The following is a 16,736-nucleotide window of genomic DNA, read 5'->3' as shown; positions in this document are numbered from 1 at the left end:
GTCATTCGTCCGCGCGCATCATGAGGGCGGAAATACGTGGGCGATCGAGCGCACGTGTAATGGTTACAGCGCTCGTCCTCCTTCTCCCTATTTCTCGTTTGCACCCGCTAAACCTCAATGTTTATGCATCCTAAGATAGCGATGATATCGCTCGATATAATGCACCCACATTGGATGCGAGACATTGGATGCGAGACAACACTGTCACTTGTCCACCTCGATACTTGAATCGCGGTAAGAAAGTGATGCTGAGAGCGGGACGTTCACTCGTCGACGAAAGGTTTTTCTCAAAAATGAGTTCAATCGGACTTTATTAAATCTTGTCGTGAGACGCACACATACACTATCCGCGTTTTTTATTCAATCCGTATGTAGGAATTGACAAATGGCCCAGTATTGGGTCAATATCGGCAAACGAGAGACTCGATATCGGCATGATATTACCCAAGCTTGCATAAACTATCGGTCCAGACTTGGTCCAGGCTTGGCACCGATACTGCCGATGCTCGGCTGAAGCTTGGCTCCAGTATTGGGCCAGCTTCGGGATGATAACATCGTGCCAATGGTTTGCCAATGGTTTGCCAAGGATTGGCTGTCAAGTATGGTCCAATACTCGCCCAATCCTGGGAAACAATTGGCCCGAATTTGATGCCAATTATTAGCATTAAGCTAATAATTTATTGATTTAAGCTTTAATCTTAATTATAGCTTGAATTTTTATTGATTATTGAGTCATTAAAATCAGTTAGAATAAAATAAAATTGAACTTACATGTTTTAAATCTTTTATTTTGTAGTTTTCAAATTTTAATATTCAAATTTTTTTAAATTCAAATTTTTAATAAAAATTATTTTTAAATATTATTTCGCTCCTTTCTACCTCCTTCCCGATCTGAAGCGCCAGCCAACCATTTGCTTGTCAGCGATTTAATAATAATATTAGTACTGTTATGTACAACGATAAGAAGATCTGCAAAACAAACAAATTAAAAAGTTAAAATAATTTGAATAAAAATTCTCGGACGAAATTTTGAATTAAAGAATTTTTCTAATTTTCAATAACATAAAAGCACAAAATTACCTCGCATACACATGTATAAATTACATGCACTGAAATTTTTCTTCGCGTTCCCTTTTGTAACGCGTCCTTCGCCACTGAACATTAACTGCACATTCTTTTTTAAAAGTGCAGTCAGAATGCAAGAAATGGCTTCTTTCAAGTTTGATGCGTTATTATATCCATTCATAAATTGTTCCTGGATTATATATAAATGATATGTGATATCTGAAGGTAAATAGCATTTGGAAGTACTGCACGTATGCCAATATTTTAATATACAAACCATCGCCTTTAATTTTGTTTCGTCTGTCAATTGAGTATCCAATGTACAAAATTCTTCGTATGTAGAAACTGGAAGACCAACATTAAATATTTCTTCAGCTTGATGTAAAGTTATTACATCAATTTGACGTGTAGAGTTAAACTGTTGGTGCAGTTTCTTCATGTGTTCGGTAATAGTATATAATATACTTCTATGAGCTTTCTCGATACGTTTTGTAATTTTTTCTTCTAACATAAGAAGATCCGCTTTTGTTGCATATGATACTTCTTTAGCTTCCATATTAACTGCTATATAAGGATAAATACAAGTTAACATCAAAATTATTTCGATTTCCATATTTATACATTTTTTAAATTTAAATTTCCAAATATAAAAAATTTACAGTGTGTCTGTGAGTACACGGAGAAAATTTTGATCAGATCAGGCCAACGCTGGCTCTTAAGCCTGGTACGATATTAACTTTCGTTATTGGCCCGATTTCTTTTAAGTATTGGCACAATGTTGCAGTTTGATACTGGCGGGACAATCTTAGCCAATACTGGCCAAATATTCTTAAATCAAAACAGACCGAAGTTGGCATTTAAGCTTGGTACGGTGTGATACTTATTGTTAGTAGAAAGAATTAACAATTCTCTTAAATTGTCAGAATTAATTTTATTAACAAAAAAATTATAATGCCATCAAATTTTTCAACTTAAATCAGTCGGATATTTTTTCGAACAAAAAATAAGATTATAATTTTTAATTTCACCGATTGACTAAATAAAAACAAGAAAAAATAACAATACGAGTAATATTCATGCGCACAGAACAAAAAATAAAATTTGTTTTTCAAAATCTAGTAATAGTATAACTAAAGTATAGTCTAGTATAACTAATAAAATAAAAAATAACTTAGGGAGCTAGGAGTAGTTGACGATGATTTACCACCAGTAAAATCAAATTTTGTGCCTTCTGTTTTTCTTCTTTTACTATTTGGTTCTGCATTGTTCAAGTCTACATCCTCAACCTACAAACACAATTGTAAAAATATTTTCTACTTTTTATTGTTTTTAAAAATATTTATACTAGAAAAACGGAAGAATACTAAACGTGTCAAAATAAGGAGAGAGAAATTTACTTGTTTATAAGAAAGATATAATTTTTCCAAATTTAGTCGGTCAATTATCCTAGGCATTAGTTCCTTTAAATATTTGTCATTTTCCAAAAGATGTGGGATATCCTTGATTGTAATACCGTTTTCTAGAAATAGATTAAAAAAAAAGAGATGGTACTATGTTTAGTGGATCTTTAATTTTTGTCACACTTGCTCGTTATAATCTTTTAGATATATGTAAAGCAATATGACACACAATATATACATACAAAATATTGCCCTTATGCAAAAATGTTATAACAATGTTTAATATAAGCAGAAATCGGAAATTTCGAAAGTTTGCTAGTTAAAAATTTGAAATTATTATTTGTTTCAGTAAAATTATTTCTTGCGGTTTAAATGAGTATATAAGAGCATGTATACTTCTGCATATACTTTTAGATACATTTATTCATACTTTATTATACTTTTTCAATTTACTCTTTTATTTATATACAAATTTATTATCTATTGTAAGTTTCTAATTACACTTAACCGCAGTGTGTCAGGATAGGAAGCGGTAAGGTACCGGATAATAAACCGTTGAAAAGTTTCTAAGTCCACTCAGCCTTTTATTCAAGATCACGATTATAATTTAAATGTTACTTGTTCGAGATATCGCGGAGATCTCTTTTGGAGCAATTCTTTACGTACGAGCTCAGCTCGTATTACAGTGTTGTCACATCTCGGACACTTATATTAAGTGTCAATCCAATAGGTGGCAGGAGCAGGTCTTATATTTTAACGAAATTTCTTACACTATAATATGTATATACAATCTCTATAAGAAAACATTGTTTTAACACAAAGGAGGATAAATTATCTAAAATTTGTGATATATATATCATAATTTTCGAGATATTTACACTTTCCAGATAAAACGAACACACTGTATATATATTGTTACGCCCGTGCTTTTTCACTGCTGATGCTGTATGCAGTCAGCTGAGAGACCGATCGATAATATCGATCGGTCGTGCAACTGTTCAAGAAGCTGTTTCTTAGCAGCTGAAATATTATAAACAATCTCCATGGTAATTTTGTTTAGACGTCACTATGGATTGTTTGTAAATAAACTATGAGACGTCAGATTTTCGGGTGCTGTCTGCTCGGGCGGACGTGTGCGACGGCTCCGATATTTTAATTGTATTCTCGGATACTAATTGTCGAGTTCTGTGTTATATATTAAAGTGTTCTTTATTATTTGAAGTGTTGTGTTGTATTTCTTTGATTTTGCGAGTTCCGTTGACGTGTGCGTGAAATATCGTTCCGCGAGCGCAACAATATATATACACATACGTATGTACATGCATATTATGGAAATCGAATGACTTACGTTTTGATCGTTTTCACGTGTGACAACCACGCCTCAGGCCTTGTTTCTGTCGATCCTCTCTTTCTCTCTCTCTCCAAACGTCAGTGTTTTCTTCCTTGTCTGTACAGTTGTGCAAGGTAAATACCTCACAGGAGGCACCAAAATATTCTGTTTCAGCTAGGTTAAGTTAATGACCGTCGCTGTAGTTTATTTGTGGAATGTAAATGTGGAACTATATATATATATATATATATATATATATATATATATATATATATACACAACATCTTTGTCGGATATTAATTTATTCTTAATAATTACACTTATAAGGAAGGGCGAACACGCTCTTGCTCACGAGATTGTATTCGGGCGAACACGCTCTTGCCCGTATTGTTACATGAACGACTCTGAATAAACTATTAGTTCGAAGCGCTGTACTCAAGACTCGACAAAATATATTGACCAGGCTGGAAAGTAACTACCTTTTATATCGTGTTTGGAACCTCCTCGTCAAGGATTTTATTGGTCGCAGCATCCCTTCCTTAAGCGATTGTGATTGGTTCTTTAGAAAATCACGCAGAAGTCGCATGATTTAGAGATTATATCGCGTAGCACTGTTAAGTGCGGCGTATTACAGAATAAGATGCCGCGGGATAAAAGATACCGTGAATCCAAAGATGCCGCGGGATAAAAGACACTGCGAACTTAAAGATATCACGGCTTGAAGCTACTGCGGCAATGACAATAAATCAAAAACGTTTATTCAGAGTCGATTTGTATATAATATATCTTCGGTATAATTAGGGTTACCATATGACCTGCATGAAAAATCAGGACACCTACGAAATGCTAACCTAACCTTAACTTAACTTAACCTTAACTTAACTTAACTCAAGCGGCTTGAGTTGAATACTAAGACAATAAACAATACACGTTTTAAGACATTACATTTTATCATTGTTGCTAGTGCTTTGGTACTTTTCGGAGCTACTGATTTTTCGTAGTATTTCTATATTTTCTGGTCGTAACAAATATTTATAGATATCTGCACAGGACAAGTTTTTAAGATTAAACTGAACAGTAACAATATGTCGTACAGTTTCTACTGACAGTCGATTACGCTCATCGCTCCACTGAGTATTAATAAGTGAAAATATCCGTTCACAATTCGCGTTATGGCCTGGTATCGCGAAAAAATACTGTGCAATTTTTAATATTTCTGAATACAATTCAGTGTTAGAGTTTGTACAGAAAAAGTTGCATATCTTCGAATTACAGCATTGTTTAAAGAATTCTTCATCGTTCTCTTTTTGATTCAAAAATTTCTTAAGATTTACGAATTGATTGAAAGTTTTTGAATCGTCAAGAACGATATTTTTGGACGCCAGAAATATAATGGTTTCTTCTACATATTTATAATCCAGCACAACTTTCTGTTTGAAATTCAACCATTTGAACACCTAAAGCATAAAAATTATACCATTTTGTAACCAATAAAAAAATTCAGAAAGAAGAAATTTTGAAAAAATTAAATGTATTTACCTCAAACTCGGAAAACGACTCACTCCACTTTCGCAAATACTCTTCCGTTGCTTCGTATACTGACAGTGCCCTTGCTGCAAAATTGTCACAGCTACTGTCTTTCCCATCTTTTTTTAATTTTGAAAATACAAGCTTGATGCTCAATGGCAGAAATTTGGAATCTATCCTTTCGCGTAATGATTCAACAGTGTCTCCAATAATAGCCATTATTTCCAATATGCTGTTGTTTTCTTTCTCAATGTCCTTAATTTTTTCATAGAAAAGTGACATTATAGAATGTACAAAGTACAGATAGCATTCGCTGAAGTCATCGAGAAAAAAAGCTTCGAGTATTTTTGGCGGTTTGTTTTGGGATAAAAAATAGGATTTTAAGGCCGGAAACATTTGTAAAATTCGATGAACAGCAGGCAGCAGGCTCAGCCATCGCGTCTTGCTGTGGTATAATAGGTTACGATAAGTGACTTCGACAAAGTCGCAGAATTCTTTTAATTCATTCGTTCTGACCGTGTAAATTGAAAAAAAATTGAAGATCTTGAGAACCAGGGCATCAATATCGAACAGGCCAAATTGATCGAGACCGTGATGAATCGCATTATGGAGAATATGCGCCGGACAACCAATTCCGACGAGTTCAGAATTTACACGATTTTTTAGTAAATGAAAAATATTCTGTTCACCCTTACGCGATTCAAACCACCAAAGTTGGTATTTGTATTATCGCCAGAAAATGCAATAATTTTTTTACTTAAATTGTGTTTTGTGATAACACCTTCGATCAAACTTGTGACTGTTTCAGCTGTTTCGTTGTTGGTTTCTTGCAAGTCTAACATACGTACTTGAATTCCTCCCTGAATATGATCAAAGTACTAGACAACAATAGGGAATAATTTTTTATTGCCGTGATTACTGCTGTCCGTACTTATACTCACAAATGGAATATTCTTAAGGTCATTAGAAACCATGAGTATACAGTGGGGTGATAATACACCGTTTATAATTGCTTCAGTTTTTGTACGGGCGCACGATATTTTTTTGGCAATATCAGAGTCGTCGACAAGGGTACGCAAGAGAGTTGAAGTGCAGTCCATTGATTTAAAGCTGTTATGATGTTTCACGATATGAAATGCTAACGTTCCTTCTGCTGCTGATATTTTTAAAGCAAGGGATGTCGATTTATGCACAACAAAGTTTGTCATTGATTTAGATGTTGATGCATCTCGAATGTTCCTAGCGTGCTTCGGTGTATTAATGTGCTTTTCCAGATCGGTTGATCCTAAAAACGAACGAAAAATAATGAACAAGAAGCTATTATATTAGTAACAAAGCGACGTAATTCATGCGATGTGCACCTGACAATATAGAGCTGATCCGTGTGTCGGTGCAACGCATGTTTTTTCTCTCCCAGAGGAAAAAGTTGAGTATCGCGAGGGAATTCTCTTAAATTCAGTGTATTGTTCAATTATTAATTATGTCTGGTTAAGATAATATAGTTATACATAGAATTAATAAATACCAACCACTATTCGCTATTGAAACATATGAATCACAAATTTGACATTTTGCTTCAAACTCACTTCGACCTTTACCGAAACATGAGTACTTCCGGCGTAAGTCGTCGGTAAAATGACATTTTCTTTTTGGCGGCATCTCGATTTGTCAGTTTTTTCTAAACTTTTCACGAACCAACGAAAAAATATATATTTTAATTTCGCGGATGACGGACATGCATGGATTTTTTTTCATTGTGTATTTAATGTGCCGTCAACCATGTGACGTTTAGTTGGTTTATTGACACTGACAGGGACATGCACTGAGACAACAGGCAAGGTTATGTAACAAAGTACGACACGAATCAAATCCGCAACTCGCAAGAGTCGCAAACAATTAATGCGGAGAACGCGTTGCGCATCACGCGCGTGTTTCGAATTGATGAGCATGGTGTTTTCAAGAAAAGTGATTTTGGCAAAGTTGCACAATTTCATTAATGCATTCGTTCTGACCGTAAATTGCAAAAACATTAAAGATCTTGAGGGACTTATTTGGCGCTTTGGTTTTTCTCTTTCTGAACACACTCACCCGCCCATAAAGCATAGCAGACAAAACGTAAGTTTGCCTATCGGCGATAAATCAGGACATTTCACTTATTTTAAAAAATAAATCAGGACGCTTTTAAAATCATCCAAAATCAGGACATGTCCTGCTAAATCAGGACGGATGGTAAGCCTAGGTATAATTGATGTCGTGCACGACTGATTTTAGCGCTTATATAACAGATCCGTCAGTAGTGCCAGTATCGGGCCTGTTGTTTTACCAGTGCAAAAACGATGCTTAGTAAAATTACAGTTCCAATGTTGGTCCTGTCTTCTTGTCAATATTGGCCCAATATGGATGCCGAGTACTGGTGAAACAAGCAGGCTAATATTGGGCCATTTATAAATACAAGATTGGGACAAGACTGGGCCAATTGTCAATATCGAATATCAGCTATCATGGTTGGGCCTTTATTGGTCCAGTGGTACTACAGGAATGCTATCGGCAATTCCTACATGGGTAAGAAAATCTCTTTTTTCAGCATAACAAACATAATTCACCGGTGAAAGAGCGTTGCCAGCTTTTGTTTGTAAGCTAACCACGAAGAGATTTTCGACTGCGAAGGGAAAACAGGGCGTACTGTGTTCTCGCGTGAAGGAAAAACAGGGCGCACACGTATCTCCGCACGTTTCTCTCGATCTCGCGAAGAAAACTGCGCGAGCGTCTTTAATCTAAAACCTAATGATAATCACATTGAATTTGGTCGGAGACACTACCGCGTCTCCTGATACTTGCTTCTTTTTCTGATAATCATAATTCTTAATATCACAATACACCGTCAATATAGATCATATCATACGAATTTTTTATAAAGATTTCACATATTTGTTGTAGTAACTCAAATATGTGATGTAGTTTTTCCTTTTGTAATATATTGTGTTAATATATTGTGTTAACATATTGTGTTAATGTGATATAAAATATTTATATTCTTTCGATTTATAATTTGATTTTTTCGTAATTTCATATTAATAATTAAATATTTTATTAAAAATATGTATTTATTGCTAAAAATATTAGAAGTTTATTGCTACATATCTTATTGATTGCATTTTTTTCATTATCTAGAGTTTTGTGATAAAAACATGAAAACATAAATTAAAAAAGAATTATGAATAATTATTTAAAAGAAATTATATTAGATAACACGTACGAATTGACGCTTCAAGCTGCGTGTGCAAAGAGTAACACGATGTTGAAAAGCAGTACGTTCATTAACGTTCTTTGCGTAATATTTCGGTATGCTTTTGTAGTACTCGCTTTTAATTTACTCGGATTATTACGTCTAAATAATAATCTGTTATCTAAAGTTCGTAAAGTATAAAGTTCGGAAATTCTTTGTCCAATTTAATTTAAACTAGAATTCTCTCAGCAATTCTTCTTGAAATTTTTACAAGTCCTTTTTCCTTGAACTCGTCGCTTTTCTTCTGTCTGTAATTCACATCAAACCTGCTCGGGAGTTACCACTCTTTTCATCGGACAAGTGATTTCCACGAAGTCTCTTACTTCTTTTGCCGCGACATCATATTAGAAAGCAACCTTTTTTTATAAACATGATATCAAATTATATTTGAAGCGTGATTATGATAGATAAATTATTCGTAATAAATTTTTAATTTATCGATCTGCTGTTTGAACTTATTAGGCGCTTACAATACTATTGCTGTTATACTACAATATATCTTATAGCGATTTCGGCTGGTCGAATGGTGCAGTCCCTCACTGGAGCTGCGTATTCGTCTGGGCTTAGTACACCGTATAGATGCATGTTGGATTGGGTGTACACAAAGTGGCTCTCACAAATTTGTTGAAGTCAGTTGGTGTAATCGGTATATTCTTTTCTACCCTCTTCTACCCTCTACAGCGCTCATCCTCCTTCTCCCTATTTCTCGTTTGCACCCGCTAAACCTCAATGTTTATGCATCCTAAGATAGCGATGATATCGCTCGATATAATACACCTACATTGGATGCGAGACAACACTGCCACTTGTCCACCTCGATACTTGAATCGCGGTAAGAAAGTGATGCTGAGAGCGGGACGTTCACTCGTCGACGAAAGGTTTTTCTCAAAAATGAGTTCAATCGGACTTTATTAAATCTTGTCGTGAGACGCACACATACACTATTCGCGTTTTTTATTCAATCCGTATGTAGGAATTGACAAACGGCCCAGTATTGGGTCAATATCGGCAAACGAGACTCGATATCGGCATGATATTAGTAGCCAATACTGGACGAATATGCTTAGTGATCAGATCAGGCCAACGCTGGCTCTTAAGCCTGGTACGATATTAACTTTCGTTATTGGCCCTGTTATTAATACCTTTCGGGTATTAGAAATTGTACTAACACGACTGTTCTTATAACAGTAAAAGATAAAGACTTTTATTATAGTTGGATTACACAATACGCGTGAGCCCTCGCATGGACGCGAAGCGACTGCCCTTCCGCAGGTCCTAATATCCCCGCGCCACACGCACGTCTTCTGTTTTTCTTACAATCTTTTCCTGACAGGTCCGATTTCTTTTAAGTATTTGCACAATGTTGCAGTTTGATACTGGCGGGACAATCTTAGCCAATACTGGCCGAATATTCTTAAATCAAAACAGACCGAAGTTGGCATTTAAGCTTGGTATGGTGTGATACTTATTGTTAGTGGAAAGAATTAACAATGCTCTTAAATTGTCAGAATTAATTTTATTAACAAAAAAATTATAATGCCATCAAATTTTTCAACTTAAATCAGTCGGACAAATTTTCGAACAAATTTTCGAACAAAAAATAAGATTATAATTTTTAATTTCATCGATTGACTAAATAAAAACAAGAAAAAATAACAATACGAGTAATATTTTTGCGCACAGAACAAAAAATAAAATTTGTTTTTCAAAATCTAGTAATAGTATAACTAAAGTATAGTCTAGTATAACTAATCAAATAAAAAATAACTTTTTATATACTAAACATACACATATATAATAAGAAACATTGAACAGAACCTATTAAAACTGTAACTTACAGATTGGACCGTCAGTAGTGCCAGTATCGGGCCTGTTGTTTTTACCAGTGCAAAAACGATGCTTGGTAAAATTATAGTTCTAATGTTGGTCCTGTCTTCTTGTCAATATTGGCCCAATATGGATGCCGAGTACTGGTGAAACAAGCAGGCTAATATTGGGTCATTTATAAATACAAGATTGGGACAAGACTGGGCCAATTGTCAATATCGAATATCGGCTATCATGGTTGGGCCTTTATTGGTCTAGTGGTACTACAGGAATGCAATTCCTACATGGGTAAGAAAATCTCATTTTTCAGCATAACAAACATAATTCACCGGTGAAAGAGTGTTGCCAGCTTTTGTAAGCTAACCACGAAGAGATTTTCGACTGGGAAAATTTTGAAGGGAAAACGGCGCACTGTGTTCTCGCGCGAAGGGAAAACAGGGCGCACACGTAGCACGTTTCTCTCGATCCCGCGAAGAAAACTGCGCGAGCGTCTTTAATCTAAAATCTAATGATAATAATAATAATAATAATAATAATATAACGTAACGGGGGAGGCGTTCTTCTTTCGAAGCGCCGCCCGCGGTACCCAGACATTGTCCATTGTGCCTCTCCTCATAAACTTACTCATGAGAGACCTGTTTTTCTCCAAAAGAGAATCAGATCTCTCACCGGCAGCTCCCTGATCTGCTCGGGCCCAAGTAGTGCTGAGCCTAGCATCTTGTGTCTTAACCCTGCATGTGCAGGACAGTCGCTGAGTACATGAAGGCTTGTTTTCTCGTCGAAAACCTAATGATAATCACATTGAATTTGGTCAGAGACACTACCGCGTCTCCTGATACTTGCTTCTTTTTCTGATAATCATAATTCTTAATATCACAATACACCGTCAATATCGATCATATCATACGAATCTTTTATAAAGATTTCATATATTTGTGTAGTAACTCAAATATGTGATGTAGTTTTTCCTCTTGTAATATATTGTGTTAATATATTGTGTTAATGTGATATAAAATATTTATATTCTTTCGATTTATAATTTGATTTTTTCGTAATTTCATATTAATAATTAAATATTTTATTAAAAATATGTATTTATTGCTAAAAATATTAGAAGTTTATTGCTACATATCTTATTGATTGCATTTATTTCATTATCTAAAGTTTTGTGATAAAAACATGAAGACATAAATTAAAAAAAAATTATGAATAATTATTTAAAAGAAATTATATTAGATAACACGTACGAATTGACGTCTCAAGCTGCGTGTGCAAAGAGTAACACGATGTTGAAAAGCAGTACGTTCATTAACGTTCTTTGCGTAATATTTCAGTATGCTTTTGTAGTACTCGCTTTTAATTTACTCGGATTATTACGTCTAAATAATAATCTATTATCTAAAGTCCGTAAAGTATAAAGTTCGGAAATTCTTTGTCGAATTTAATTTAAACTAGAATTCTCTCAGCAATTCTTCTTGAAATTTTTACAAGTCCTTTTTCCTTGAATTCGTCGCTTTTCTTCTCTCTGCAATTCACATCAAACCTGCTCGGGAGTTACCACTCTTTTCACCGGACAAGTGATTTCCACGAAGTCTCTTACTTCTTTTGCCGCGACATCATATTAGAAAGCAACCTTTTTCCATAAACATGATATCAAATTATATTTGAAGCGTGATTATGGTAGATAAATCATTCGTAATAAATTTTTAATTTATCGATCTGCTGTTTGAACTTATTAGGCGTTTACAGTACTATTGCTGTTATACTACAATATATCTTAGATTATCATTATGCTCCACCGATAATGAAAAATAGTAAGCTGTAATGCAATTTGAGATTAATTTACAAATTAATGTATAATTTTGTCCATGTGCAGTTGATTTCATTTTGTACAGATGCGTTTCAAAAATAATGTTCTACTCGATATTGGTTTAAGCAATGCGTTCGGGTGGAATATTGATGTTTCTCTCCCGCGGGTGTTGCAGTATCCCCAGTTAAAATTCCTACCAGCTTTTGTCACAAAACCCAATTCATGTTCCCCTTGTTTACTCTGACGTCGAGGGGGATGACTGCCAGTAACAGATTTTGCGCGTGGCGGCTATAGTTTCGTAACGATGTGAATGGACTCGCGAAACTGCTCGATCCCTTGTCTCGATTGTTTCCGGTGTTTGAACATGTGTTGAAAACGCGTGATTAATGTATCGATACTTAGTCTCAAAATGACTAGTGGCATAAGGCTGGAATCCAATTGTGTGGTTAATTTCTCAACTATTTCTATAATTCGTTTTGGTTTCTCAATCCGATTCCTTTCAATCAGATTTGTTTCCTATCTTTTCTTAAGAATTGCATCTCATTTTACATACTATATTGTTGTGTGAATTTTTGCGTACAATTTAGAAATGTACATTTATACTGTGGCGTTTTACTACTCATATTTGATATGTCTGTGGAAAGACTGTATACATTTATATGTTCGTTCTTTGCATTTATATGTTCGTTCTTTGCATTTATATGTTCGTTCTTTGCAAACTATTTCACGTGAAATAGTTCAACTAACTCAATCTTTCACCAATAAAGAGACAAATTGAGATAATTCTAAGCGTATGTATATGAATCACGTACTACGTCTTATGGAATTAGTGCAAATTTTTTATATTTGTTTTTGTATAAATTAATATATGAAAAAATAACAAAAAGATTTGTCTATAAATTTTGACCGACTTCAATTCAATACAATGGAGAAATGTTACGAGTTTAGATTATACGGAAAATATTACAAATTTGTATAAAGATGATTAAAAAAGTGGAAAAACATTATATTATATTATATTGATAACCAATGCTTACTGTTGCTAAATTAATGGCATGAATGTAGTGCTACGCGTAATTAATTCTGGTGGCGCGACTTATTTATTTGGGACGCGTAGAAACATTATTTGCTTACAACAACTTAAAAACTAGAAAAAAATCGAATTTACATTTCAGTTTTTATGTCATGTTCAGAGTGAATAGCTTTATTGCGTTACAGAATCGTGGAGATTTCGCTTCCCTGGTTCGGAATTTACTTGGACCTATTTACGGCGACGGTGTTATGAATCTGCTGATAAGACAAGCGCGGGACATCCTCGTTTGTGCTTATCATGGCAATTTGGACAACTTTGTCCGGATTTATCTATCACCTGCTGCGGCTTTGCTGGCGGAAGTCAAGAATGTTGCCTCTGAAACGGTGAGTTACTTTACAATGTATAATTGTGCCATGAGCGTATAATGTTAAAACGTTCGTGGTATTAGCCGGATAGAAAAAGAACACGTGTAAAGAGAAAACTGCTTGCACAGATAATTCCATGAAGCGATTAAGGTAATCAGACGCATGCTCTCCGTGTACGGTTAGATATCTGGGATGCAGTTTGCGGGTATGATTACGAAATTCTAGTCATTCTCCTTTTGAAGATATCACGGGTATCGATTAAAATTACATACAGGAATCTGCTATCGTTCGTATAATTTTCGATGTATGCGTATTTTTCCGTAGAATCTTTTTAATTAGTTTATTTTAGTTGTGAAAACAAAAAGACGAACGGAAATATTCTTTATTTTGTTAATAATTGAGTAATCCGCTGATATTCTTACGTACATATGTGTTTGTTAGATGATTATTAAGGTCTCTTAAACATTTTTTTTTTAAATCTTGGAGCAAATTAATTGATTTTTATTTAATTCAATTGAATTAATTTATTTTGCAATACGAAAAGTTTATCTCCTCGATTGGTATAATTCTTTTCGAGGAGTCTTATTTATATATATATATATAATTAAATCATTTTTCTCGCAATGGTTTGAGATATCAGTTGGGCGCGTCTGTTCTCTGAAAACATTCCGTACCCTTGCAAACCGCAATTAACCACGTGTAGGCCACGTGCTGTGACCCACTGCCGGCTCCTTTCGCTCTCTTGAGGGTAAAGGGCTGGAGCTGTTGATATTCCGCGAGAACAGATATTAACAACAAGGCGGGGTTGTTTCTCCGTTATATCACTTTGAGAGCTACTTCGTCGGCAGTTATTTCAGCCGTCGTTCATGACAGTTTAATTGAATCCGCCGCCATCAGCGCGGAATTGCACACTCATGTCAGTATGCGGTTCGTCCTGCTGCAATAAGATAACGTCATGTGAACGGCGCCACTACGATTTGCATTACAATACGTACAGTATAGCGATCAAATTATCCGGAATCGAAACACGGTTGTAATAGTTTAGTCTTTCTTGCCCAATCACATATCTTCAACAATTTTAAAAACGAAAAAAATAGTGTAATGAAGAAAATCAATTTTTCATAATCTACATTAAAGCTAATTTAATCGCATAATGCTCTCAAAATCTAAATCTTTTACGATAACAAATATTTCGACCGGCAATCAGGTCTTCTTCAGAGTTTCCATAAAATATAATTCATATATCAAAATTTATTTCATTTTTTTTCTAATACGCACGATCACTTAGTATTGGCTGTTGGATTTTTATTTGATCTTTTTTATTTGATCTTTTGATTTTGATTTATTTGTGGCCTTTAAATATAATTTTGTTTTAATTCTAAATGTTTTTTTGAATAATAAAACATAGGTAAAAGAACAAATAATCTGATATAAAAGGCGAAAAGAGTCGTTGCTAAGTGTTCGTGCCACAAAAATTCAACTATATTATAAAAGTTATAGAATTACAAAAGTTTCTGTTTATGTTAGGCCTTCTTCAGTATTACAAGTAAAATTCATAATAATAAAGTTTTTCAAAGTTAGGCAAATTGTGTTGCCAAATTGTGATCTAATAAGTAAAAGAGCTGTGCACGCTGTTTTAGTGCCAATAGAGTTGTGTATTCAATAACGGTACATATATCTTAGACTTTTCGGTTCTAGATTGAACCGTCTTTAGCAAAATGTGTAATTAATATAGTCAAACACCAAATAACGTGGTCAGAAATTTAAAACTGAGATTGCCTCTACAACATTTTGAGAATTTATGAACGTTATTATTATTTAAAGAAGTGTTGCATGGTTGAACGTTACAGTTAAAAATTATCTTTCGTCATTTCTTAATTTTTTAAAATACTTTATTTATTTTTTGTCAACACAGGCCTCAAAATCTATTTTGTGGAATTGACAAGAAATAAAAATCAAAATTACAGTTTCTTTCTCACACTATACAGATTTGTCGGTGTGACTTAACTAACAACAAGCATATATTCTTAGCGGTGAATAAATGTACGAGACTCGAGATTCGCATGTCGGATCAGTGTTTTTCTATCGGTATTACATCGCTCGCGCGACCGAGGAACGATACTTTTAAAACTTGAAAATAGTACTGCTTATAGCGGAGCCTTGACAATAATATCAATATATATATTGCATCATGCGAAAGATTGTGAAGCAAATTATATATAGATAGGAACGACAAAAATACACTTACAAGCTAAATAATTATTTATGTTATGAAGCAGAATTGAACGAAAAAAGGGCGTTTAATACATTTTGTAGTAATTTGTAATTTCTATATTTCATAACTTAAAAATTACAATTTTGGCTCAAATTATTCAAATAAATTATTAAAAACAAGCTACAGAGCCCAAGCTGGATTTAAGTTTATTAGAAGGATGACTTTCAAGAGATGTTTTCCATCTAAACAATTTTAAAAGTAACGAATGTAAGAAGATTTTATTGTAATAAGTTCTGAATTTTATAATTAATGTAAGAACTAACTACTGAAGATGACCACAACCAAATGGTCGAAACGTTTAGATCTTTATAATTTGTTATAATTGACCTAAACAATGTTTTGTTATAATATGTCAATAAACTAAGCACTTAAATCCAGCTTGGGCTCTGTAGCTTGTTTTTAATAATTTATTTCTATATTTTATTATCGATATTACGGTTATCAACGGTGGCTCAACTATATAACAGTATCACAATGATACTGAACGAATTAGATATGCGTTTATAAAAATAGATGTATGTAGTATAATTTCAGAATAACAGAATAATCCGTTATCATTAATATACAAAGTTCGAGAACTTCTTGTAAAAACATTCAAAACATGTGGTGACATTTTATGCCTGTCGATAAGGCAAGGTCCAAATACCAAATTAGCAGTGAGGTTTTTTAGAGATCTTTGATTCGTTTGCCCTACAATAAGCGTCGGCAATTCGATGCCATGATAGAGCACGCGCTCTTGCAGGTGGTAAACGTGTCGCTGAGAGGATCTTTCCACACGCACCTGCACTGTCGGTCCAGTATTCTTATCTGCCGCGCGA

The 16,736-nt window shown here is 34.2% G+C and overlaps 1 protein-coding gene and 1 long non-coding RNA gene across 2 annotated transcripts in view; one reads left to right on the top strand and one right to left on the bottom strand.

The window, feature by feature from the left end:
• LOC105671159 (uncharacterized) overlaps positions 1–16,736 on the top strand; it is a 318,172-nt gene that overhangs the window by 47,854 nt on the left and 253,582 nt on the right. The window contains exon 3 of the mRNA XM_067347649.1: positions 13,464–13,661. Within this exon, the coding sequence (XP_067203750.1) occupies positions 13,464–13,661 (198 nt within the window). The remainder of the gene's footprint in view (positions 1–13,463; positions 13,662–16,736) is intronic.
• On the bottom strand, positions 1,960–4,293 carry LOC136997198 (uncharacterized). The gene is made up of 3 exons (XR_010888004.1): positions 3,814–4,293; positions 2,463–2,584; positions 1,960–2,351 (listed from the first exon to the last, which is right to left on the bottom strand). It is a non-coding gene; the product is annotated as an uncharacterized lncRNA (long non-coding RNA).

The sequence above is a fragment of the Linepithema humile genome, chromosome 1, assembly GCF_040581485.1.
Source record: "Linepithema humile isolate Giens D197 chromosome 1, Lhum_UNIL_v1.0, whole genome shotgun sequence".
Lineage (NCBI taxonomy): Eukaryota > Metazoa > Arthropoda > Insecta > Hymenoptera > Formicidae > Linepithema > Linepithema humile.
Note: the sequence above shows the minus strand (reverse complement) of the source record. Positions and strands in the feature narration are given on the sequence as shown.